This window comes from Protomyctophum bolini, assembly GCF_963924005.1.
Source record: "Protomyctophum bolini genome assembly, chromosome: 7".
Lineage (NCBI taxonomy): Eukaryota > Metazoa > Chordata > Actinopteri > Myctophiformes > Myctophidae > Protomyctophum > Protomyctophum bolini.
In genome coordinates, this window is record NC_137868.1 from 8,224,075 (window position 1) to 8,250,783 (window position 26,709).

The 26,709-nt window shown below is 43.5% G+C and overlaps 2 protein-coding genes across 2 annotated transcripts in view; one reads left to right on the forward strand and one right to left on the reverse strand.

The window, feature by feature from the left end:
• me1 (malic enzyme 1, NADP(+)-dependent, cytosolic) overlaps positions 1–26,709 on the reverse strand; it is a 99,848-nt gene that overhangs the window by 32,439 nt on the left and 40,700 nt on the right. The window contains exons 5-6 of the mRNA XM_080768057.1: positions 4,239–4,314; positions 2,692–2,853 (exon numbers count right to left, since the gene is read on the reverse strand). Of these exons, the coding sequence (XP_080624183.1) occupies positions 2,692–2,853; positions 4,239–4,314 (238 nt within the window). The remainder of the gene's footprint in view (positions 1–2,691; positions 2,854–4,238; positions 4,315–26,709) is intronic.
• Positions 11,930–13,057, forward strand: LOC308317897 (zinc phosphodiesterase ELAC protein 1-like; the record flags this gene model as incomplete). The annotated part of the gene is made up of 1 exon (XM_080767245.1): positions 11,930–13,057. The coding sequence occupies one exon, from the start codon at positions 11,930–11,932 to the stop codon at positions 13,055–13,057; it is 1,128 nt and encodes a 375-aa protein (XP_080623371.1).

The following is a 26,709-nucleotide window of genomic DNA, read 5'->3' on the forward strand; positions in this document are numbered from 1 at the left end:
GTGCTGTATATGTTCAGCAGCTAGTGCACTGGGCAGCAGGCATCTGGTGCTGCTATACGCCCTTTTCCAAAGCCAGGATGACATGGCATTGGTAAAAGTACACAGCGACCTTTATATATAGAAGTGTACACAGACTATTCTTAGCAAGCTCCAGCTTAAGACTACAGACACGTGCTGTCCTGCCCAGGCCCGAGGATCATCTTACCACTGTGAAAGCGAATAAGGCTCTACCAGGGCAGGGATACCATGAGACAGAGGGGTGGAGGGTGATGTGTTCCGCTAGGATGGCTGGAAGAGGTGTACAAAAGTACTCAACCCCAGCACTAGTACTAGTATAAATACTACTCCGTCAAGTGAAAGTTGCTCAGTCAAATGTGTACTTGAGTTAAGCTGGATTTCAACTGCAGCCTTAGCACCACACCACTGTACAACGCATCACAATATCTACCATTGCCATTAAAATAAAGTACCCCCTCGCCTCCCCCTCTGGAGAGAATGGCCACCCCCTTTGTAAGGACATAGGTGGAGGTAACAATGTATTGTAGATGCATTGCACGTAACTTTGGGAAAGTGTCATAGTACAGTAGCTTGTTTACAACTGAAACGGACTTCCTGTGCATAACTTTCTCTTCAAAATAAGAGCCACATGTAATGATTATTCAGCACTAGTTTTATTTCTATGTCTTCCGAGTTCCTTTTGAATGCCTGTCAGATTTCTCTACATAACCGTCTCAGCTGTCGGTGCGCAAATGCGCCTTGCATGCCTTTGATCTACGCGCAGAAAACATTTTGACGACATTATGCGCACTGGTTGTGTGCCCCCCCTGATTATTAATAACATCTAAACATGTAACATGTAAACACAACATGAACATAGTACTCTTATTATGCATATCACATTCTCACCGAGAAATATTTTCGAGCTAAAAAAACGAATGGTTCAAGCCCATTAATTAAGATTTGAGTGCCAACCCTAACGAGCAAAGGTTCGAACCCCGAATGTTCGGACACAGCCTTACTGTATACACATGCAAATCACCTGTGCAGGAGTTCTCCAGCTATTGGTAAGAAGTTGCCAAATGGACCCTTATAAATCTGAGCTATTATTATTATTATTATAACTGTGATTATAATTCAATATAATACACTAAAATACGATTATAACAGTGATTATAAAGTATTAACATGTATTACAACTATGTATGTGTATATATACATGTATGTAATTATAATAAATCACTCTCAATATATTGAGAGTGATTATAATACATTATAATCTATTATAAATTTATAATGTATACTACAACTATAAATAAATAAAAAGTCAGTGAGTGATGAGTCAGTGGGTCAGTGAGTGAGTCATTTTTAAGTGTTTGGCTTCGCTTAGCCTAGCTCAGAGACCCACCCTGGAGATGGTGTACTTTTTAGGCCCTCATTTAGTACCACTTTGACACTACTCAGCCCAAATCCGTGTAGTGGAAACGATGGCACAAGTGGGTGGTGTGGAGTGGTGTGCGGCCATGGCAGTGGAAACCGGGCTTTAGAGTACTGGAAATTTCATTCATTTCCCGAGGAGTTGTTGAGTGAAAGTCATAAGTATCCAAAAAATACAAATACTAAATGAATGTACAGATACTAAACAAACAATTACTTAAGTATTATTAAGTACAATACTCAAGTAAATGTACTTAGTTATTGTGCCATCATTGACTGGCAAAGGAAAGAGGTGCTTTCCTAGCTGGCTTATGTGACTGGAGCTGCTTAGCTCACTCGTGTACAAGGGTGTTTCCTGGTTGTAACGTGTGAAAAGGTTTTCCTAACTGTCATACACAGCATACTCCTGAGTGCTAAAGTTGCATACTCCTGAGTGCTAAAGTTAACCACATGAACCCTGGGTAGCGTCCCTATTCTGGGATTGTCATAAAACTATCAGCTAAAATAGGCAAACATTCAGCAAAAATAGGTAAACATTCCCTCAAAAACGTTGTCGAGTTTGCAGATCGGTCATTTGCGCAATTTGGTGTGGGCTACAGTACAACAAAGTATATAACTATATAAGTGGATAATATTAATCTTAAACAACACTCAGTATTTCACTGTGAAATATTATGAGGAATGCACGTGGCTTCATTTCCTCTTCCGATATGCCCTGCGGATTATAACATTTAAGGATTTCCGAATACTTAGCATGGGTATATGAATTTGAAGTAGCCGTTCTGCTAATCCGCATAAGTGTTGGTACTTGTCAGACGCAGTCATGTAAAAGTAGATGTTTACATTCCATGTCAGACCAGGTGTGTTACTTAATCCATTTTGGGGCGGGAACGCCTTTTGGTGTTGCATTATGTAATGCTTTAGCTATTGAAAAATAGCAGATCTACAAGCTCATAGCGCGCCACTCGGTGGCGCGCTATGAGCTTGTAGGTTCTGCTATTTTTGAAGAATCGTGAAAAGTGACATGAAAGTGTTTGAGAACGACTGACATAGAAAAGCTGCTTTTTCAAGAAAACAGTCAGGATTTAGAAGACATTTTTAGAATCTGATCTCAGGTCAGAATGGAAAACTGTCAGGATGTAGAAGATCTTTTTTTAGAATCTGATCTCAGGTCAGAATGGAAAACTGTCAGGATGTATAAGACATTTTTTTTAGAATCTGATCTCAGGTCAGAATGGGTTAGTTAATCCTCCTCACCTCATTGTCTGTGCCCACGTCGAGCAGCACCGGGAGGCACTGTTGTGGCGGCATGCCGCCGCAGGCCGTGTAGAGCGCCAGCTTGCCCACAGGAATGCCCATGCCGTAGCAGCCCAGGTCCCCCAGGCCCAGGATCCTCTCTCCGTCCGTCACACACACCGCCTGTCGATAATGACCGTGACGGTTATTAGTGATAATGCTAATGGTATAAATTCTCATTCATACCTACCTCCATCCGAGCCATCAACAAGGGAAGTAGGAGGAGGTAGACGTATAGTTACACTTGATGCACTTTAGCCCTGGTTGCACTTTATATTTAAGGTATCATCTTGTGATAATGTATACACGTATGTCTGTTGTTCTGTATGTTCTACTGTTTGTAATGTCTGTGAGCTTTTTATCTGCTGTAAAACGAAGTGCCCAGTTTGGGACATATGAATAAACTTGACCTTGACCTTGATGCTCGCCATGTTAGCCATGCTATACAATTGCATAAATGGGGTTCTCATGGCGTTTTTTTCTCCCGAGGGGGTCGCGACCCACACGTTGAGAACCCATACAGTGCTAATGTACGACATAATCTCTATAAGTGGACCGCCGGGACTTTGCAGAGCGGTAGATAAACACCTAGCGTTGGTGAAAACACGCCACTGGGAGGGGAAAAACAACCCAAGCTATTTGATATTTCAGTAAACAGGATTTAACATGAAAATAAATACCAGCGCAGCACACAGCGTGTGTCCATTAACTCATAACAGGGTTCCAGCAGAATTCTGCCCCCAATCCCAGTTCCACTTCCACTGTGCCTCTGGGCTCTTTGGCTCTACGGGTGCTCACTCCTCACCAGAAGCAGCGGCAAATAACAGTTCTCGTGAGCGTAATTAATGGTGAAGGAAAACATCGATTGTGTAACATTCAAGGCCATCACCAAAGGCACTGGATTTTGTGCTCGATCGGTGTGTGACGCAGAACGCCCTGGCGTACAGCTTTTATGGGGATGTTGTAATTTATTTTATTTTATTTATTTCCCCCTTTTTTCCGGTTTGACTTCTTTTTAATATGCAACGTGCATAATTCATTTTATTAAAAAAGGTGCGCTACATTGCTTTCATGGGGATTCACTCATTTCCTTAATGCGATTGCGTGGGTGGTTGTTTTTTGACAGAACTGCTGCCTACGGCCTGTCCCTGTTTTGGCTCTGGTTTGCCCTCTCTTTATTGGGAAGTTAAGTCAGGGCATATTTGAAGAGTTTATGATCTGTGAGAGGCAGTGTGGCAGCAGAGACGCAAATGCCATCCTGTTGACAGCCGTGAACAGGTGGCTCATGTCTGACATGCCGAGAATACCTGGCACCTTCCGTCATGCCATAACATGACCCGAGTCATGAATTGCAAATTGCTGCTATTTGGTCAGTGGTTGCACTTTTGCATACACTTCATACTCACCAGTGTCAACACCAAGCAAGGCCTTCTTGATCTAATATTTACGAGTAGACAGAGGATCATAAATTCATAATAGTTGTGGTCACTGATGGAGGAATGACTTACTCGTATGTCCATCTCGGGCCAGCTCTGGAGCAGGGTGGAGATGTGACCACGGTCATGGATAGTGATGAAAAGTCCCCTGAAATAGAGCAACAGAGAAAAGTGAAAAGTCAGCAAGACAGAAGGTGGTTTTGAGATAATTTCCAATAGTCATCACGTCAACAAACAAAAATTATGTATTTTCTTTTATTTCTTTTTTTACGTTTTCTTTTTTTTGGCTTTCACCTTTATTTAATATTTTTTATGGAGGGACAGACAGTAGGCTGAAAAAAGGGGAGAGAGATGGGGGGGTGACATGCAGGAAAGGCCGTCGGGATCGGGAGTCGAACTCGCGGCACACTGCCAGACTGGATTACCAGCCAAGGTGCCTGGACCATTAAGCCATGGCCCAGGCCTAAAATTCTGTCTTTGACATAAAAACTAATCCGCTGGAACAAAAAACAGCTTTTAGGCCTTTCAGGGAAAGTTGGGGTATACCGAGTTTACAGCTGTCTGTCAAAACTTCAGTATTAAACATAAACCACTAAAATGCTGATAACACTTGGAAGACTGACGTTGAGGCCCAGCAAAGCTATAGGCTCTCAGAGGAGAGTCTGTATTGGACCACTGAACCCTCCAACCCACGCTCTTATTCATCGGGTCTTCCCATACTCCCTCCCCCTCCCTCCCTGTATCTATGGCAGATGTGTCCTTTGCTCCAGGAGTATCCCATGATACAGAGATAAGGCCCATGTGTGGGATCCGGCCCCTCGGCCCCATCCAGTGAATACATCTGGACTGGTTACGATGTGTACTGTAGGCACCATCTCTCCTCCATGTGTGTGCCAGCGCCCAGCGGCAGTAAAAAACATCACAATTTGTAAAAAGAAATATGTACCCATAAACACTGACAAATCCAGGATCCCAGGACAAACGGAGGTGGAAAAAGAAAGCGAGAGGGGGGTGGGCGAGTACTTGGTAACAGCCCAAAACACTGTTAAAGGGCACTGGTATGTGAGAAGGAAATAGAGCAAGAAGAAAGAGAGAGAAATGTAAAAGTGTCATGTAAAACGCCTTGATAAATTGACTTGATGATGCTGTCAGTTCCTATTCCTAATTTCTGTTTATTGACCATTACTAGGTCAAATGACCATTATAGAGGTATATGTGTGACATCATTATCAAACCCGGAAGTTATGCAGGAATGCCTACTGACCTTTATTCCTACGTTAAACTCAGTTTGCATGTTGCTTTGCCACTCGATTTGCCACTCGATGTGCCATTCACGTTAAGCATGCGCATACCCTCTATATGCAAAGCAACGCTCAACGTTTGTACAGTAGCCGCTACAAAATCTACAAAGCTACAAGCCAAGTTAATTGAGCTGGCTTCAACTGCAGCTACAAAGCTACAAAACGAAGTGTTGTTCAACCATTTACACTCATCTTCGGTCTTTCCACAATTCCTGATTGGGGGAAACAAATTATTTCCGTCAACCAGTTCTGTCTCGACGAATGCTTGACGTCAACGAGCGAGTTGATCAACACTTCAACATCGACTCAGCGGCAGATAAACTGCGTGGCTTTGTTATCTTTTGTAGCTGCCTGTGAACGCAGCATAAAAGGTAATGCAACACTGTACCACTTTGCAGTGGTGGAAAGTAACCAATTACAGTTCTGTATTTAAGTACAATTCTGACCTGAGATCAGATTCTAAAAATGTCTTCTACATCCTGACAGTTTTCATTCTGACCTGAGATCAGATTCTAAAAATGTCTTATATGTCAGTCGCTCTTCGATTTTTCAAAAATAGCTAAAGCATAACATAATGCCAACACCAAAACGGGTTGCCGTTCAAAATGGGTTAAGTACAATTCTGAGGTAATTTTACTTTAGTTGAGCAGTTCCAATTTTCAATACTTCCACTCCACTACTACACATCTCAGAGGCAAATATTGTAGGCCTATACTTTTACTCCACTTCACTACAGTTATTTGAAAACTTTATAGATATTATACATTGTAGGAAAAAGCTATAAATCAGGCTTATGCCCAGGCCAGTGGACATCAATGAAAGGAAATGAAAATACAGGCATTCTTCAGGCATGCCTGAAGAAAGGTCCGGAGGGACTGAAACGTTGCATTATTAAAAGAAAATACTCACATACCGAGCAGATACCCAGTGCATTTTCATTCCTTTCATAGATATAACCTTGTGACATTCTGCATAATGAGCACTTTTACTTTTGTACCTTGGTTTGCCATAACGTTTACTTGTAACAGAGTATTCCTACATTGCAGTATTGATACTTTTTACTTTAAGTACAGAAATGTAGTACTTTTTCCACCACTGGTACTCCGAGCTGGTTTGAGGGTCAGGTGTCAACGTGCACATGAGCACAATGTGCAGTGCAGGGGCCGAGTGGCGACCAAGGCTCGACATAAGAAGGCGTCATATTATTAGTTCCCTTGGGAAAAGCTCTAAGCCTAAAACATAATAATATTGTGAAATTCAACCACTGTGTGAAACCTATAGGTTTCAGGTCAGTTTCCACATCATGTGTTTTGGAGCATTGCAGGTTGTCAAACTTGTTCATGTCAAGGACCCCCAAATTGACACATATCCTCCCGAGGACCCCCATTTGAAGATTTTTTACATGGTCTAGCAGTAACTCTCGAATATTTTATTTTCAAGGACACCCAGTTTTACTTGCATTAGGCTATACGGACCCCCCATTTAATGGCATTTCGATCTCTGCGACCGCAATTTATGTTGTAAAATCAACGTTAATTTAACTCTGAGAGTGTACAAATGGAACCCAATGGACCCGTTTAGGGGTCCATTTGTACACTCTCAGAGTTACAGTCCAATAAGGGTGAGACCTCACTATCATTTAGCTGGGAACCCCCTACTAGAACTCCCTCAAGGACCCCTGGGTGCTCCCGGATCCCACTTTGAGAACCACTGTCTTGGCGTATGTATGAGATGTGTGTGCATACGTGCGCACATTCGCGCGCGTATGTGTAAATAGTTGCCGAGCCTGCTGATGATCAGTCAATAGTTCTGGTCACATGATCCCAGTTAAAAGGCTGACACAAGACACATGGTAGCCCATGTGTCGCTATAGCCACAGGGCTCAGCATAATTATTTGGCCTACAATCGCAAACTTTGTGTTTTCATTCCCACTTTATAGCTGGATCTGTCATGAGTTTGCGCTTGTCTTTCCAAAGCAGGAGAGAGAAACCAGAAACCAGAAACCAGAAACGGTGGAAGTAAACATGTAGAAAAAAAAGAGAGAGGAAGGAGCAGTATCTGTTTGGCCAAAGTAGGAATCTTCAACAAGGTGCTCTTTGGTACAACTGGGTGACAGAATCGATGCAAAGAAAGACGAGAGCAAGGCACTCTTGTATATACAAGAGTGCCTTGGTCTCAACCTGTTTTGCAGTGGAAGTAAACATGTTGGAATGGAAAGTCAATGTATGTATATACAATATGTGTATGCTGTTCCCGGATTTGTGGTGTTATATGTTAAAAAAAATAAAGATTTATTGTGACACAATTGAATAGGACTGATTGACAAATCAGAAATTATGTGATAAGGGGAGAGAGAGCGAGACACAGACACAGAGAGAGAGAGAGAGACAGAGAGAGAGAGAGAGAGAGAGAGAGAGAGAGAGAGAGAGAGAGAGAGAGATAAGCATAGTAAGTGAAGTTTGCCCGTCTTGGAGCTATAGTATTAAGACAAAGCCTTGTTTCTTTCAGTGCCAAGACCTGTGAGGGTCATACGGAGGTCGCTGGACCCAAGGACCTAATGCTATGCTATCCTATGCTGCCCATCGCACTAAAACAGGAACGCCTTTCTCTCGTCTCCAGCCTCGGAACGGCTTAAGGTGACCCTACTTAACACTGGTGATCAAACACAAGCACGCGCGCACGCAAGCATCCTGTAGCACACATACCACGAGCATTACCACCGTCGGAATGGCGTTTGTTCAGCTGTCGAGAGACTGCGCTGAGGTGGATAGCATATACATTGAATTGTTGCGACAGAAGAAGGTTAGCCAATGGAACACAACCACCCTAAGGACTACTATCCGTGCCAAGTAGACCGCTACTAGACCTGCTGCACATGTAAACAGAGCTGCTACCTTTAAACACAGCTTAAATCTGAGGGTTGTTTTTGTAAACAATTTAAATTGTCTTGAGAAAAAAGGTTCTATTTGTCCTAAAGTGACCGCAAAAACATTGCTGCTATTCTTTTCCAAAAAGCTGTATACCCTGTAAACCTGTCTAACATTGTATATAATGACGCAATGTGACATATGTTTTTTTCATGCCAATAAAGCTGCTTTGAGTGTGTGTGTGTGTACGTGTGTGTGTGAGAGAGAGAGAGAGAGAGAGAGAGAGAGAGAGAGAGAGGGGAGCGTGCGCAACCTGCTGTGTGTGTTTGCTTGGGAGGGATCACAGAGCCAAGAGGACCTGAGCGGCTGCCAATTCCAGCATTATGAAGGATTCGGGGAGAGAGAGAGAGAGAGAGAGAGAGAGAGAGAGGGGGAGAGAGAGGGAGAGAGAGGGCCATCCGTTCTGAAAGGATAAACGCTTGATTCCAAAACACAGGTGTTGGAAAACAACTCCTCCAGACGGATCAGAGCAGACAGCCAGGCTAATGCCGGACTCCTAATCTCTGTTTCCAGTACAATGTGAACCCAAAATACAGCATATTACAGGAGGATTAACAGTTTACATTTCTGTCACCTGCATAATTGATTTGTTTTTCCCTCACAGTCACCTCAACTTGCTAATTGCTTTCAGGGAAGCTGTTGACTAGACTGTACGAGTGTACGTGATCCTAACGAGCTTTGTGAGGTAGAGCTGGGATGATGAAGAAGAATGTCAGCTTTGTCCCTATAATAATCAAGCCCCCAGGACTGGGGAGGGAGGGGGCCGGCTTTTTGAAGCACAGTTTCGCCAAATCTGGTACTGCCATTGACCTCAACAAGTTCATTCATGGGACTCATGCAGGCAAGGCGTTCGCTCGAGGACGTAGTACTAGTTTGTGACGTAGAGTCGTACGCACATAGAGGACACCGTTGTGCATGTGGTCATCATGACCTCAAGACTCAATGAATACCCAGAGGTGGGCTGTCCCTAGGGATGCAAGCACTGGCTGAGTGACCTCCATTGAAATGTGAGGACGGGAATATACTGTGTATATACACCCTCCATCAACCCATCATAACTACTAGTGGTGTAACAATACACAAGGTGTATTGAACCGTTCAGTAGAAGTCTATTGGTTCGGCACGCACTACGAACAGAACGAAGATGCACTCTGCACTCAACTAGGCAGCCTAAACTACGTTAACTGGTAAGTTGCAAAGTGCGGTCTGCCACTCCCGGCCAAAAAGCTTGCACTGTGGGAACCAACACACGGATATCGATCGAGAGGACGTCCCACACCTACCTATGTGGACGTACTACAGAAAGATACTGGTGCAGAAAGCACAAATGAGCTGGCCAGATGTATGGCGAACCGAGATGACTGGAGACGCCGATGGAGGGCTTGTCTGAGGACGACGTAGAGAGTCTGCCACTCCCACGACCAGCATTGTGTCTTATCAAACCAAACCATACATTTGGTGAACTGTTATACCCGTAGTCATGACTCACAAAGACAGAAGGACATCCCTCTGAACCATAATGGTATCTGGAGTTGTGCTATTCAGGAATCGAGTCTTCTTGCAATCCATCACCATTGTGCTCAAGAAAATAGCAACCTTTACAATGCAATAATTTTAAATTAGCAAGATAATTATTTTTAATACATTGTAACCACACATATGCAGTGTACAGGGCGAGTCCTTTCGGCAAGAAACACTGAGCTTGTCTGAGCTTGTTTTTGTGCGCGCACACACACACACACACACCCACACACCCACGGGTGTTGAGTCCTCCTCCTAGGAGGTTGTGTGGTGAAAGCACAGAGGGCAAAGAAAACACCATCACAGCCGCCAAAGTGAAAAGCCACAGTTCAGGCTGCTTCCCACGTCATGACCCCAGAACACATTGTGAAGTCCAGAAGGCGGCCCCCTCCTGAGCACTGACCCGTGTCCTCAGCAAACACCAGCAGCAGGGGAGAGAGAGGCAGCCACTCACCCAGAACACATCCGCCATGAGCCCCTCACATCACCCCCAGAACCTCATCTCTCACCACTCGTTAGCCATTACCGTCGGGTCCAACCGACAGAAGGAGATGTAAATCGAGGAAAAGGGACTAACTGGTCAAACTGGTGCAAGGTCCGAGTGTGTAAATCAAGTGTGTGTAAATCACAGAAGAGGAAATCGCGGCACTCTAAAATAAAGGTGGCATGATATTATGTTAAGTGATTTGCTACCACAGACTCCAGAGGGGGAAAAAAATCCAATAAAGTGTATCTCAGGATCCACATTGGCCTGGCAAGGCGCCGCTCCATTGTCCATCTCAGCCTTCATGTGGAAAGATAGACGATATGAAGTACTGCATGACACTATTTTGGAAAGGTTTCCCCAGTATTTATTTAGAAAATATTATTATTATTACAGACAGACACATACAGAATTACAAACTGATCCTCTTATAAACAGCCGGACTTCTACAGAGCCAAGCCATAATAAACGAAAATCACACGCATAGCATGTGATGTGAGGGGCGGCTTTTATCCTGACGATGTTGCGAAGATGTATTTATTATATTGACCCACATTGGCGTCACAAAAGACGCCATGTGACGTGACGTAGTTTGCCATTGACTTGGCCTGAAAGTTTGTACGGAACAAAAGTTGTCATAAAAAGTCCATAGACTTGGCCACCACACAGATGACGTCAAGGGCGGAAAATACAAAGCCAGATGTTGGAGCCTACAGGCTACATGCCTTGTTGAGGAGACACGACAGGGTCTAATAACTGTGGATTCTCTGTTCACTGCTGTCACAGGCCCTGCTTACACCTACAGTGCTACAGTAGTCTCATCCTGGTTTCTTAGTATATTAATAATGTTTTCGATTTTTACCATGTTGTAAACCTTGACCCTTGGCTTGTTGTGGCAACTAATGGATACCTTCAATCAGAGCCATATAGCTGAGAGAGTTGCGACATTGAGGGGTCAGAAAACAGAGCTTGAGCAAAGTTCATGCTGCCCTGGAGTGTGACAAGCGGTGGCGATTCTGATTGATCGAGGGACAACACCGGGCTATCATCCAGGAATGAGCGCTGTACAGTATATGGGGGGCAGTGTGTTTGAGAGGATCTGACCATGGAACAACGGGCCATCCCAGATCTCCATACAAGGAGCAGGCCTGGCACAACTTAGATCACCTACAGACTGACGTCATAGAAAGTACACAGAGACCGACATCACCACTGCTGATGTCACAGACAGATCAGCCCATATAAACAGATACGGTATGCACACTCCATATATGGTCTGGTGAGGTCAGGAGTGTGACACGATAAGACGAGATTGGGAAGAGTTAGATAGCAGCGAACAGAAGCAGCGATGTCATTGGCAACGAGGCTCACGGTGGACAAGCGAGGACAGGGTGACATCAGTAGTATGATGTGGCATATCTCCAGGAGGGAATAAGCACCGTTACCAGTTCAGGGAGTTAGATCTAAGAACACTACAAGCAGACCTTGCAGAAGGATCGCCTGCCGATACGAAACAGGGCAGCAGGGAAATGACAATGGATCTTACTTTCCTGGGGACTGGGTCTGCCTATCCGTCCCCTCAGCGCGGCGCCTCAGCGCTGGTCCTGAGGACCGAAGGAGAATGTTGGCTGTTCGACTGCGGCGAAGGAACCCAGACCCAGATCATGAAGAGCCAGCGGAGAGCTGGTCACATTACGAAGGTGTTCATCTCTCATTTGCACGGGGATCACCTGTTTGGCCTGCCTGGTCTCCTGTGTACTATGAGTATCAACACCAAACCAAACCTCACCCAGTCTCTACCCTGTGTGGATATTTATGGACCCAGGGGCCTTCGGCGCTTCCTGAGGGTGACTCTGGGTCTGACGGGCTCGCAGCTTCTCTTCCCGTACGCAGTGCACGAACTGGAACCGACCCCAGACCAGAGTCCACCAGAAGGACAGCTAAGCCTTGAAATGACAACGGAACGTGGTCCTCTCCTCCCTCAGGAGCGTCCCGGGAGGACCATTTCCCTGGACGCCTCCACTGACTGCTACCACCTTCTCGAGAACGAGAGGTTTGTGGTAAAGGCCTTCAGGTTGTTCCACCGTGTCCCGTCCTTTGGGTTCTCCATTCAGGAGCAGGACCGGCCCGGGAGACTGAACACTGAACTGCTTCAGGAGCTGGGCCTGAAGCCAGGACCACTTTATAGGCGCCTGAAAGCCGGCAAGTCAGTGACACTAGAGAGTGGACGCGTGGTGTCCTCCAGTGAGGTATTGGAAGACACCATTCCCGGGAGGAAAGTCTGTATTCTAGGAGACTGTAGCTCAGTCACCGGAGAGAAAACATTGCGGCTATGCGACAAAGCAGACATTTTGGTTCACGAGGCCACCCTGGGAGATGAGCACCAGGAGAAAGCAGTGGACCACGGGCACAGTACGCCTAAAATGGCTGCAGCGGTTGCCCGGGCTTGCTGTGCACGGAGACTGGTACTGTACCACTTTAGCCAGCGGTACAAGACGTGTGCTGTGCAGAATGAAGGGGGTGAGGGTGACATTACAGAACTCAAGAGGCAAGCTGAGGATGCTCTATTTGGCAGTGGTATAGAAGTGACTCTGGCTGAGGACTTCCTCACTCTGCCCATACCAATCAAAAGGTCAAAAACAAGTCTTCTGAAATAATATATATTCAAAGATTTGTGCCGCATTTTCAAGATTTTTCAAGAATAGCAGACCTACAAGCTCGTAGCGCGCCACTCGGTGGCGCGCTATGAGCTTGTAGATCTGCTATTTTTCAATAGCTAAATTATAACATAATGTTTAAAACACCAAAAGGGGTTCCCGCCCAAAATGGGTTAAAGCTCTAGTCTATATTTCTGTATTATTTATATAAGAAATTGATGTGAATAAATCCCCTGGAAAATAAATAGAACCCACTCACTAGATACAAACGAATGATTTTAATTCAGTAAGAAAATTGCAATTGACAGATAAAGACAACATGGTGTTTTGCCATCATTACACATCGTTACATCATCTGACTTGAGAGTACTGTTCACTCTAAATAAAATACAAATATTTGGTTCCATTGAAAATCAGCTATGTCAGTATGTAATCTCTTTATACAGTGTGGAAAGGCCAGAGACATACAGTGTGTTGCATACTCTACTCTATTCTGTCCAACTCCCTATACCTGTTCCAGCCATCAGACATCTGGAGCTGTCATTACACAGCTGGCTGTTATCGTTAGACACATTCACTTTGTCGTTTACGTGGACCCGACGGTCATCTTGAAATACTGTAAGTTAATGGTTATGCAACAGGACAGCAAGCCATGCAGTCTCGAGTGTCTCAGACTGGGTACGACAGGTAATCGTACACCAGCCTCTCGGACAGACGGCCAGGGAGACGCCGATACCCTCTCTATGGGTGATGCGCTGTAATCCTAGCTCCGTAACATTCTCAGTGTTAATACATTAACACTGAGGATTTGACTGTGTGGACTCTGTTATACTACAAGTTCATTCTATGTATGAAACATGCATGAGAACTGCATGGTAGACAATTATAATGAAACCAAACTATGTGAAAGTATACAGAGGGGACCCTACAACAACAGATTAAAAAAAAACAATGTCTTAACTTACTTCTTCAGTCAAACAAACACATTTATTCAATTATAAGACATACCGTACGTAGTAGTTATAGGACCAGTACATTTAAAGCTGAAGCATTAGTCCAACGTTAGCAGTGAATTTAATTTATACATCAGCTGCTGGAATGCATGATATTACAAGTCATGTTGTTCAAAGCTCTCTTTGCATTCTAGTACCAAAACATTAAGTTACCCCTAGAAACAAGAGACTAAAACTCAGGAAATTTAATTAGAGAAGGAATTAAACCCGTGTTACACCTTCACACAGGATCCGGATAGGCGGCAACTTTCCTCGCAGCTTTCTGTCACCATCAAGCCAGAAAATTATAAATATTGGCTGCCATATTTGTTTATATAGTATTCTAATGACCCAATCTGCTCACACGGAGAACAAGCCATGCCAGCGATTGTTCACAGATTTGACTCTTTATTGTGGCAACTGCATAAAACATGACTACACAATTAACATCAATGGGAAAAAGCCTTACATTACAGTCGTGGTGTTACACCAAATCATATCAACATAAATGACCAAATGAACAACATAATCACCCAGCATATTTCCGTATTCAAATAACGACATATTGGGCACAGTTCCTGTAGCCTGGCTTGGCCTCATAGCGAGGATTCACTGAAGATTCTTCCCATATGCGGGGAGGAAACATCAGTGAACCCTCGCTATGAGTCCGGCCCCGCCAGGCTACAGTTCCTGTGCACGGCTGCGGTCGTCACCCCCAGGGCACAACAAGTCAGACAAGCAGCAAAACACTCTTCATTGAAGTAAATGACACTCAACCAAACAATACTTGTAATTAAAAAATGATCAGAATACGTGAATGGATTACGGTGAATGGACTTTTTACTGATAATGACATCCTGGATGACGGTTCAATAAATGTAATTTCACCCTTGCCAACAGCCTTACAATATTGTGTGAAAGCGATCAAAAGCTCAGATATCATAACGTACCGGCTTGCATAATAGTGTGTCTTAAGTTTTGAGCAGAGGGCAACAGACAGTCAGGACATTTGTGACATCACTGACATGGTAAATACGGCACATACGTGACCTATGCACCCGTGGGCTGGACTATACGCAACATGCCCCAAACAATTTGGACAAGTTGCTTTCAAGGCAAACCAAGCATCACTTCCCACGCCAACTTTTGAGGTCTAAAAAGGTTCCCCGCGGACTGAACGCAATGCTTGGCTTGGTGCTTTGATTTGTGTTGAATATTAATAGCCCATTTTGCCTGTGTCAATAGACTGAAAACACATTGGTATGAGGCCCTGTGGGGCCTATAGCAACACATGCTGTCCAGGCTGCCTGTCTGTCAGGGGGTGATGCATCCTCTGTGGACCGCGACAGCCACGACACGGGGTCAAGGCACAGGCCGAAAGAATGGACTAACAGGCAAGAGAGGGAAAGAAAATAGAATAGAGGAGGGCGTTCAGGAGCACACGCACACAGTGCACGCACGTGTGTGTGTGTGTGTGTGTGTGTGTGTGTGTGTGTGTGCGCGCGCCACACACACACACACACACACGTGCACCACACACACGTGCCCACACACACACACACACACACACACACACACACACACACAAGTAATTTCTACAACTGGATGTGGTATCTGACCACAATTACAAAAGAACTGACTGCACAATATTTGAGACATGAGGTTGTCCGCCTTGCTTCCCCCACTAAAGTGGCTCTTAATAGGCTGATGGATTCTACTGGACCTCGGTAGAAGCCACGTTTAGCTAATGCCTTGCCTTCCACTGAAGACGCCGGTAAAATAAAATATGATCTCTCTGCCTGTGAATCTGGTCATCCTGGAAACGGACACATACAGTCATCTTTCACAGCAGAGCGACAAATACATTGAATTAAAAATAGTGAAACGGTGGAAGGAAATAAGAGCAATCCAAAGTTATACCACGAAATTCAAGTTTCCTTTCTGAGAATGGACTCATGGGCTGGGTGCATCCACTTGCTGGCCGTTTCCTTTAAGGATCGTTAACTGACAAAGCACACAAAAGTGTAGCTGTTGGCGTAATGCATTAAGGGTATAACGTGCAGCCAAGTGGTCGACTGAACCAATATCGCCATGTGGCGCAGGGAGAAGAAAGAGCCAGCGGAAGGCAGGACCCTGGCAGTGCCCATCAATAGGCATGCCCATGCCAGGGACCCGTGCTGCTGACGCAAGCTCTGCTCTGCCTGGTTTAAAAATAACTAATTACAATGGAACAGAATGGCATCAAAGGAACTAAATATGTGGCAGAGCTCGAGATGGAAAAAGTGTTGGGTAATGAAAAAAACGAAATAAATGAAATAAAGGATTGGAGACAAAAGGGGAATCTGGAAGGTGGAGGAATAATTCAGCCTCAGCTGGACAAACAGCTCCAACTGTCCGTTTCTGCAGCTCGCTCTCTCTCTCTCCCTCTCTCTGTAAACTCCAGTTTTAAGGCAGTTGACAGACAGGGATTTCTAAGGGATGTATTGTATGTTATGTGTATTTTCCCAAGCGCTAACATGAACATCACCGTTGTACAACACTGAGCTGACATTGTGAAAATGTCTGTCTGTCTGTCTGTCTGTCTGTCTGTCTGTCTGTCTGTCTGTCTGTCTGTCTGTCTGTTTCTCTAATAGTTTCCAAAGACAATGCGCTTTTCTTCTGGCTCCCACCCTCCATGGCACGCAGGCCTTTGATAGAATTCCATTGCACGACAGGTGTTCAACATCCTCTTTTTCTATAAAAACCAATGGGGAGAGACAATTCCTATCCCTGGCCTTGGAAATTCATAACCTGTAGTGTAGACCATGGCCCCTTTCTACTGCAGCCCATTGAATACATTACACGCCAGACAGACCTCTGCTGGCCAAAACAAATCTTCCTCCATGAAGCCTTCCAGATTGGGAAAAGAGGGGGCAGGAAGCAGAATAACGAGTGGATGGTGATTGGCTAATTTGATAGGCCTTTCATCACACCGAGCGTCATAACAAAGCATGAAAGAGCAGTGATTTGTGCGTGCTGGACAACTCGCATGTGATGAAAACAGCAACCAGGCAGTGCAGTTTCTGTGAGTTCACCTACTGTACTTGCCTGACCTGGCCAGGTATCCAGAGACGAGTGCCCCGAGAGTCCAGTTTCTCTCAACAGCCAGTTTTTGCATAACTTAGACGTAAGAAACAGAGGGAAAAGCCAGCTCTTCCAGATAGGTTCCTGCTAAATGAATCAGAGCAACAGCCCTGCTGAACCCAACTGGCTATTTAGATTCATTTCAACCATTATGCATCTAGGTTTTTCCGTTCATTTGCAATTTTCGCACAGATCCTGACATTTTGGGGTAGGCCAATTACGTTTTGCGTGGGTTGCAATTCATTGGATTCGCTATTCGACTCAGGCAGCAATTGTGCCATGACCTAAAGCAGCGTGTTTATTTGAAAATGCTACTTTGTGTTAGCAACAGTGGTCACGATGAGTGGATCACGTTGTGCATACATAGGAAAACTCCATTATGTTCTCCAAAAACTCAAAGAGAGCCTCTTCCTCAGAGAGGATACACGTAAAGCTCCATGACAATGGAGGAAGAGGTCAAAAAATGATATACTGTAGAATCACTGGGCGCAGTATGCATGACTATGATTCATGAGCCATGATATTCCATCTAACATTCAAAGAAAGTCTGGGATGTCTGTGGTTTGAGGATGGAGCGATGGCTGTATGCACATAGACGCTATATATACGGTATAACTAATGATTTCTCAGTGTTAATTTAACCCTGAAGGGTCCTGAAGGGTTACATTTGTACTGAGTTCCAAATGGATAGATTAACACTGAGGATTTTACTATGCAGCTAAGCAGATAATTGAGAAGACATACCGTTTATGTCTATACGACACTTGAACATCTGCCAAGAAAAACATATTTCATGATATACTGTACAGTTCATGACCAGAGAGAGTGTAAGAATAAAAGGAAGTAATAAAAAAGCGGTTAAGATGACAGTATTATGGGTCTGCTTAATGCATACAACCTGGATCATCCACAGTATATGAAAAACATACTGTAAATAAGATAACTGGGAAGTGTTTTATACAAGATGCTGACATACAGTACATACACTACCGGTATATATTATGCCATTTACTGCCAGTTGCCATGGAAGATTGGAGGGTAATATTGTGAAATCTTCTTTTGATTAGTATAGTTAGTAGAAGTGAATGTGTTCTTGTTGTTTTATTGCAAAACATATTACACAAGATAATATGGTTTGAATATGTGGTCACCAGTTTGGTCAAAATGTTCAGGTCAAAGAAATTTGACCTAAAGCTAAGACCAAAATCAAATGGAATGTTGAGAATGCGAGGTGAGAGGTCAGGTCTCATGTAAAGAAATGATCTAAAAGGGGTCTACAATTACGTAACAGAAAGGACACCCCGGTGTACTGCATGTCCTTTAGCATTTCAAGCCACAAATACCAAATATATCCACAATCAGTCGTCATAAAACCCAATGCAAACTAAAGAATTGGAGCTTCTAGCAGAATTTCAGGAGCAGGACCAGCCATGCCATATGAAAGTTCTGAACCGTTTCCACCTGGCTACCATCAGACTGTTGAACGAGCCTCGCCTGTCGCCAGGCTGTCCAGTATGGAGCCATTTCAGGGCCAAAAGTTTTGATCATTTATTAAAAACAGTTGACGAAAAAACATTTAAATTGAAGTGGAAAAATAAGAATTGAAACCGAAAGTCTCACATTTGTATCTTGAACTTTGAAAAATAAAAAAACGTATTCAAAAGTTTTTTTCAGTTCAAGATTTGAATCTAAATATATTTAGATTTTTGAGTAAATTATTATTTTTCAGTTTCAGATCTTATTTTTACGGATTCAAATCATATTTTTACGGATTCAAATCTTTTTTTGTTCGGCTTCAGATTTTATTTATTTTTTCGCCTCTAACTTTTTTCACTTTCAGGTCGAAAACTTTTACGTCTTGTTTTGGCCCTGAAGTTGCCTGGGGGCGCGGCCTCAACCGAGAGGGGCGTGGAATCCTGATTGACAGGTCCCCCCCTGTGTAGAGTGTAGAGGCCTCTACTCTCTGTGTTGCTCCATGCCACCCAGCGTTGGGCAGAGGCCTCTACTCTGTGTTGCACCATGATGCCACCCAGCGTTGGGCAGTCTACACAGGGGGGGACCTGTCAATCAGGATTCCACGCCCCTCTCGGGTAGAGGCCTCTGCCCAACGCTGGGTGGCATCATGGTGGAACACAGAGTAGAGGCCTCTGCCCAACGCTGGGTGGCATCATGGTGCAACACAGAGTAGAGGCCTCTGCCCAACGCTGGGTGGCATCATGGTGCAACACAGAGAGTAGAGGCCTCTGCCCAACGCTGGGTGGCATCATGGTGCAACACAGAGAGTAGAGGCCTCTACACTCTACACAGGGGGGGACCTGTCAATCAGGATTCCACGCCCCTCTCGGTTGAGGCCGCGCCCCCAGGCAACTTCAGGGCCAAAACAAGACGTAAAAGTTTTCGACCTGAAAGTGAAAAAAGTTAGAGGCGAAAAAATAAATAAAATCTGAAGCCGAAAAAAAAAGATTTGAATCCGTAAAAATATGATTTGAATCCGTAAAAATAAGATCTGAAACTGAAAAATAATAATTTACTCAAAAATCTAAATATATTTAGATTCAAATCAAAATTACATTTGAACTGAAAAAAACTTTTGAATACGTTTTTTTATTTTTCGGTTTCAATTCTTAATTTTCCACTTCAATTTAAATGTTTTTTCGTCAACTGTTTTTAATAAATGATCAAAACTTTTGGCCCTGAAATGGCTCCATAGTCCAGTCCTGATGTCACAGACCACCACACAGGATAGATATTGTTTCTGTAAATATCACTTTATGACTGTATGCTATGCTCTGTCATGGTTGTTATATCTGATGCTTTTGAACTGCCTCGTTATTGTTATTGATATTTTCCTTAAACAGTGCAGCTTATTACATCTGCTGCTATTTTAACGGCCCCATCCCTCCCTCTTTCCACTGCTATTTTAACCATGTACCTTATGTATATCTTGCAGCTTATGTAAATATTTCACACTGCCCATATCTGACCCGTTTTGTTTCTTTCCACAATTCTTGAAACTGGAATTGACGGAGCTCGTACGACAAAGAATGTCACTCACTTTTTGACACTCTTTTCCCGTCTCTACTATTCTCTCTGTAAGGCCCTGAGGAGGTTAAGTCGAATAGTTCAGTTAGTGGCCTTGTGGTTATAAGAGTGTCCGCCCTGAAACTGGGAGGTCGGGGTTCGATCCCCGGCTGGGTCATACCAAAGACTGTAAATATGGGACCCAATGCCTTCCCTGCTTGGCACTCAGCATCAATGGGTTGGATTGGGGGGGTCAAATCTACGAATGAAATGATTCCTGAGCATGCAGCTCACTGCTCCAAGAGATGGGTCAAATGCGGGAGAACAAATGTCACTGCGGTAACGTGTGTGACAAATACGACATACGACTTTGACTTTTGAGTGGTGCCTGCCTGAATACAATAGCAGACTCCCCTATGATGCTTCAGTTCCTTCCGAACAGTGCATTTACCAAATGGAAAAACGTCATTCAAGTCCCATTCATTCATTTCGTTTAGCTTCTCATAATAAATCAGTTAAACACATGTTGATTGATGGTGTGGTCCTTGTTAGTTAAATTAGTTCTCAGACAGCAACAGACCAGATTAAATACAGTAGAGTGTATGACTGTGATCACTGGACGCTTAGCAATGTCGTGGTTTAAAATTATAGACTTCAGACGCTAGCCTGCCAAGGCGTCGTCCAAGTTAAATTGCATTTGTCATACTTATTTACGTGTACGTTTTTATTACAGCACACACTGGGTCAGAGTTGGTCTGGGTTTTATTTCCTGAGAATAAATGCTCTGAATGTGTCAAAGTGTATTAAAGCACTTGATTATTATAAAGATAACGAGATAAAACGTGAATAATACAAGAATGCTCACGTCAGCACCTCAGGAATTATTTTCTTATCTTTTGTGTTTCCCACACTTTTGAAGGCCCAGGGGATAAGGATCAAAATGTTCAGTATATCCAGAAATGGACTGCTCTAAAACAGCTATATTTTCCACCATGGGACAAGTCTTGCCGTCTTGAAACTGAGAATGTTCAACATTTACTCATAAAAGGACATACTGTAACAGGGACAGGTCATCGAGGGTGAGCTTGGGTGGAGCACATTTTCAGACACTAAGAGAAGTATCTCTACGAAGCAAAATCACAAGTGTCCATTTACAGGAACTCGAGGGTACAAATACGGGTCAATTTGTTTCCATCTGTGCACTCTGAGTTAATTAACACTAAAGACTTCACGATAGAATCACGATACCAACGTATGGCTGTTGTTATGTACTTGTTAATGCATAATGTATTTCACAAGCTCTCATCAAGCTAACTCTGGCACTGTTAATTCCTTTTAATGCTAATAAAGAACTCTAATCACTGTCCAAGCACGCAATGTTTCTGTGTCTCCTGGAGCTCAGCAAAGTATATGTAATCATAATGTTTAGGAGAGGTAAGTAACATAGCAGATGATTCCATATAGATATAGAGCCAAAGAGAATGAACCCTAATATAAAAACACTAGCATAATTATTATTGTGTGCATGCCTGTGTGTGTGGGTGCGTGCGTGTGGGGAAATCTTAGCGGTATAGATGCAATGCAACATTATAGTGTCGTGTGTTTACAGAGATCTGACTGAGGCTGTTTTGATTGGCTCTGTCACACAGAGGCTGAGTGCGTGCAAATGGATATGTCCAATAGGTTCATAAACCACATGGACAAGTTTTCATTTTCCAACTTTTGCCAAGTGTGTGACAGTACCATGGGTGTTTACTTTACAGCCAAAGCAAAGCTACAAGCTAATTACGCTGTCAAAACAAGAAGTAATTCGTTTTTTGTGGCCACATTCACATTGATGCGTTTAAGCAGCAAGCACTATTTTATATGGGACACAATGATGAACATTTAAAGGACCACTTCACCACTTTTCAATCTATCTTCATGTAATAGGTCCTCACTAATAATCATGATAAAATGGCACGATTATTTTCTACTCAGTTTGTGTCTCATAGGAGGGCAGTTTAGAAACCGTCCTCCAGTGGCAGATTTAGACTGATTTATTTTTTTAAACAAGATTTTTTTACAAAAATGTTTAGATTTTCATTATCGAGAGAACGATGGCTTCCATTTTCGCAACTTTTCAGGACTAGAAAGCCTGCGGTTTCTATTAGCTTGTATTCCCCATCGATGATGTCACTGGAGGACGGTTTCTGAACTGCCCACAGCCCTCCTATGAGACACAGACTGAGTAGAAACAAATTGCGCCATTCTTTCATGATTATTAGTGAGGACCTATTATATGAAGATAGGTTGAAAAGTGGTGAAGTGGTCCTTTAAAGTTCGTGTCATGTTTCTTTTCTACTGTTGGGAAATATCCCTGAAGATTTTCTAACACATGATAAATATTTAATCAAGATCCTCTTAGCATCAAGTAAAAAAGCAATCACACGACGCTGGTACCAACAGGACCCACCAACGAAAGATCAATGGATGGACATTATTGAGGAACTGTATTCTATGGAAAAACTAACATTCATACTGAGACTACAAGAGGATAAATTCTATAAAAAATGGGAAAAGTGGAATCTCTTCTCTCAGCCTAGTGATATTGCAATAGAATTTCATTGAATGTTTATTGTAATATGAAAAATGCAGACTTTTTCTTTTACTTTTTGTCCTTTTTCTTTTCTTTTTCTTTCCCGTATTGTCTTGTTAGTTGTTTTTTTTTGTTTGTGTCTGTTCTTCCTTCAATAAAAATTAAGTGAAAAAAAAAAAAAGTTCGTGTCATTTTGCAGTACACCACCTTCCCCAACATACCCGTCTGTCACGGCATTCACAGAAACGTGCCTTATCTCTGGGCAGATATGCAAGTGTTGCCCAGTCCTACTGATTGCTCTCTTATCTGCTCTCTTGGCTCTTATCAGCAGAAACAATAATTATTGTCCCTCATTAGTTTGGCAGGTTTTATCAGCCATTTGGCTGGACATAACAGGCCGCCTGCAGGCAGAGCTATGGCTATATTATACAGCATAGCCATAGGGACTATCATGCCAACAAAAAATTACATATGCTGTATATCAATACCCGATAATATAATTTCCCAAATTCTCCAAAGACATATAGTAACAGTACAGCATAAACTGTTATTTCAGCCGTTAACCACTTAAAGGGACACTTCACCCTTTTTGCAAAAAAATATATGTTAATGACGTTTAGAAGCTTTAGATCACTTTCCTGGGGGTATTTATGTGTGTAATATGTGGTTTTAGATATTTTACATTTTATCAGTGAGCCTGTTGTCTCTGATGTCATGGACACTGGGCTCACTACCTTCCTGGACTACAATTCCCATAATTCTTTGGTGCACTGCTCCTCCTTGTGGATAGGGGGAGATCTGTCTTACTGAGACAACATGTAGTCCAGGAAGGAAGTGAGCCCAGTGTCCATGACATCAGAGACAACAGGCTCACTGCTACAATCTAAAATATCTAAAACCACATATTACACACACAAAGACCCCCAGGAAAGTGTTCTAAAGCTTCTAAACGTCATTAACATACTTTTTTTTGCAAAAAGGGTGAAGTGTCCCTTTAAGCCCTATACAATATACGTTTTTGACTGGGGCTCATATCTCTGCAGTGAAAAGTACAATTAAGCACTCAAGGTATTGTGAGCTTGTAGAAATGCTCCCCAAATGTTCTCCCCAGAATAGGGGCACTATACGTTTCATGTGGCCGACATTAACCCATTCTGACCTGAGATCAGATTCATACGAGGTTTCCACTGGACACACACTGGTCTGATGAACCCATTCTGACCTGAGATCAGATTCTAAAAATGTCAGTCGTTCTTCGATTTAAAAAAAAATAGCAGACCTACAAGCTCGTAGCGCGCCACTCGGTGGCGCGCTATGAGCTTGTAGATCTGCTATTTTTCAATAGCTAAAGCACGACATGATGCTAACACCAAAATGGGTTCCCGTTCAGAATGGGTTAATATCTGACAATTATAATTTCTCCAGAGATGTGCAGTAAAGTACACTCTGGTATTCCAGCCATTAATTGCACATCTGATTTGAAACTGTTGAATCCATGAACTTGAAGACGTGCAATGGGTGAGCAGAAGTCGATATGGTCTGCTCTGCACATCATCACATTCTCTGTTTAAACGGAAACAACAATGGCGCATGTGAAAATGAAGGCCAAAGTGCCACACCTGGAAAAACAGGCAAGAAGCAGAGTAAATCACATGGCTTGTTTGACTCGATGACCACAGACTGTCAAGGCGCATCATGTTCATTGTTCAGTAATGAATGCAGTCCAAAGAGAACTTCCCAACCGTCTTTCCTCCTGCCAATACCTAGTAGGAGCACCCCTCTACTTAGGCTAGCTAGAAAACAATCTGCAGTAGTACATGCAAGAAGAAAGAAAGAAATATGTTCGGCCCACTTGTACCTGTCAACATTGATGTTGCATGTCGTACAAAGAGAGACACTGCTTATGACATTATGCTGTCAATCTTTTGACTAGTTAGAAAGAGAAAACCAGAGATTGCAGACGCCGCTGTGCCAATAAGGTTGGAAAGCAAGTGGGGGGAATTTCGTTTTTTTCTTTTTTGGTTGAGATTTTCCATTCACTCCAGGCAGGGGAAACAATGCTGGATAGGATTCATCGAAGGCTTTTCCATGGACATACATACAGTACGTAGTTTAATGTGGCGTTGCTGGTGTGTGCACTAGCACAGTACGTGTGCATGTATATCTGTTCAGCACTGGTCACCTCTCGTACAGTATTCATAGAGTACGTACAGTATAACCCATTCTGACCTGAGATCAGATTCATACGAGGTTTCCACTGGACACACACTGGTCTGATTAACCCATTCTGACCTGAGATCAGATTCTAAAAATGTCAGTCGTTCTTCGATTTTTCAAAAATAGCAGACCTACAAGCTCGTAGCGCGCCACTCGGTGGCGCGCTATGAGCTTGTAGATCTGCTATTTTTCAATAGCTAAAGCATAACATGATGCTAACACCAAAATGGGTTCCCGTTCAGAATGGGATAATGTGCATGCTGTGGCCTATTAGATCTCAATCATCTCTCACACACGGCCAGCTGGCCCTTAGCTCCGTAGACGAGGCCAGGGAAAGTCAGTGGCTGAAAACGGCTCTCTACTGCAGGGTACTAGCAGCACAACGCTGGCATCCATCCTACACAAGCACCCTTTTTTTTTTAGAAACGCACCTCATGCCATCTGCTCTGGAACCCTCGCAGAGTGCACTTCAGCCATGACGGATGCAGTAAAGAAATTATATCATTTCATTTTAAAATTTGCAAGTCTCCCCCGGCGGTTTATTAGGCGTCGTTATGCACCTTGCGAGGCAGCAATAGTCCAGAAATAACAACATCGTTAAAATATACATGCATTAAGTGGAAGTGACCGCCTTTTGCCCCGCATGATGTATGCCATAAAGCACCGGGCTCTCACACTTTCATTTTAATGGTTCCACTACTGTAGTAAGATAGCAGCAGGAATGCCTAATGTAAATGTCTGCCAGTTCTGGCTGTTAATGTAGAGGAGGAGTCTTTGGCAGCATGTGAAATACTGTACGAAATCAAAGATGTCAAACAGCTTATAGGGTCTGAACTCGGGGTGTTCGGCCGTGTCAAGCCGTACGTCTCTGTCAGGGATCAACGTCATAGATCTGTTTCCACAACTTGTTCCTCTTGTTCCAGTACACCTGCTGGATATAAAGGAGGCACTATAAATTCAATTTTAAGACCTCTGGAAAGACTGGACTTTGTAGCCAGAATTCACATGCTGAAGGTATTTACTGGTGAAGGCGTTTAAACATCTTTGAGTTTTAGGGAACATAAACCCATTCAGTCAAATTAATTTATTGGAGGAGCTTTGTGCAAATTTGGAAACGTATATATTCACCCCCCCCCCAATTTAAGTTGTTATGGTTTGACCACAGTCCCTGCCGCTGCCAACATCCATTTTTGCCCCTAGGCGAGGGTGTAGAGTGTAGAGTGTAGACAACCACGTGCCTCCTTGGATACACATGGAGTCACCAGCAGCCACGTAGTTCCACCTGACACCAAGGCGTCAGGTGGAGGAGAGGAAAGAGTAACCGTCTCCCCCAGATCCCCCTCCCTGCAAACCAGGCATCCCAACCAATCAGCAGGGGTCGCTAGTGCAGAGACATTGACCAGCCCCACCCCCGGCCTAAACACTGCCCATTGTGTTCATTCAGAGTCAAGCAGGTGGCACCACTGCCAGGAACATGATTTATTTAACCCATTGAGGCGATTATACAAATAGTAGATGCACAAGCTTGCATTGTGACACGAAGTGACACGCTGTGGGCTTGTAGATCTGCTATTTTTAAATGACCAACGCTAAAATGACAGATGCTTACCCGTGCGGTTTTAATGGGAACTTGAAATGTGTTCCATAATCAACAACATCCATGAAAATAATAACAAGTGGGAATTTGAATGGGGACTAGTAGAAAAAGTTGTATGGGGATA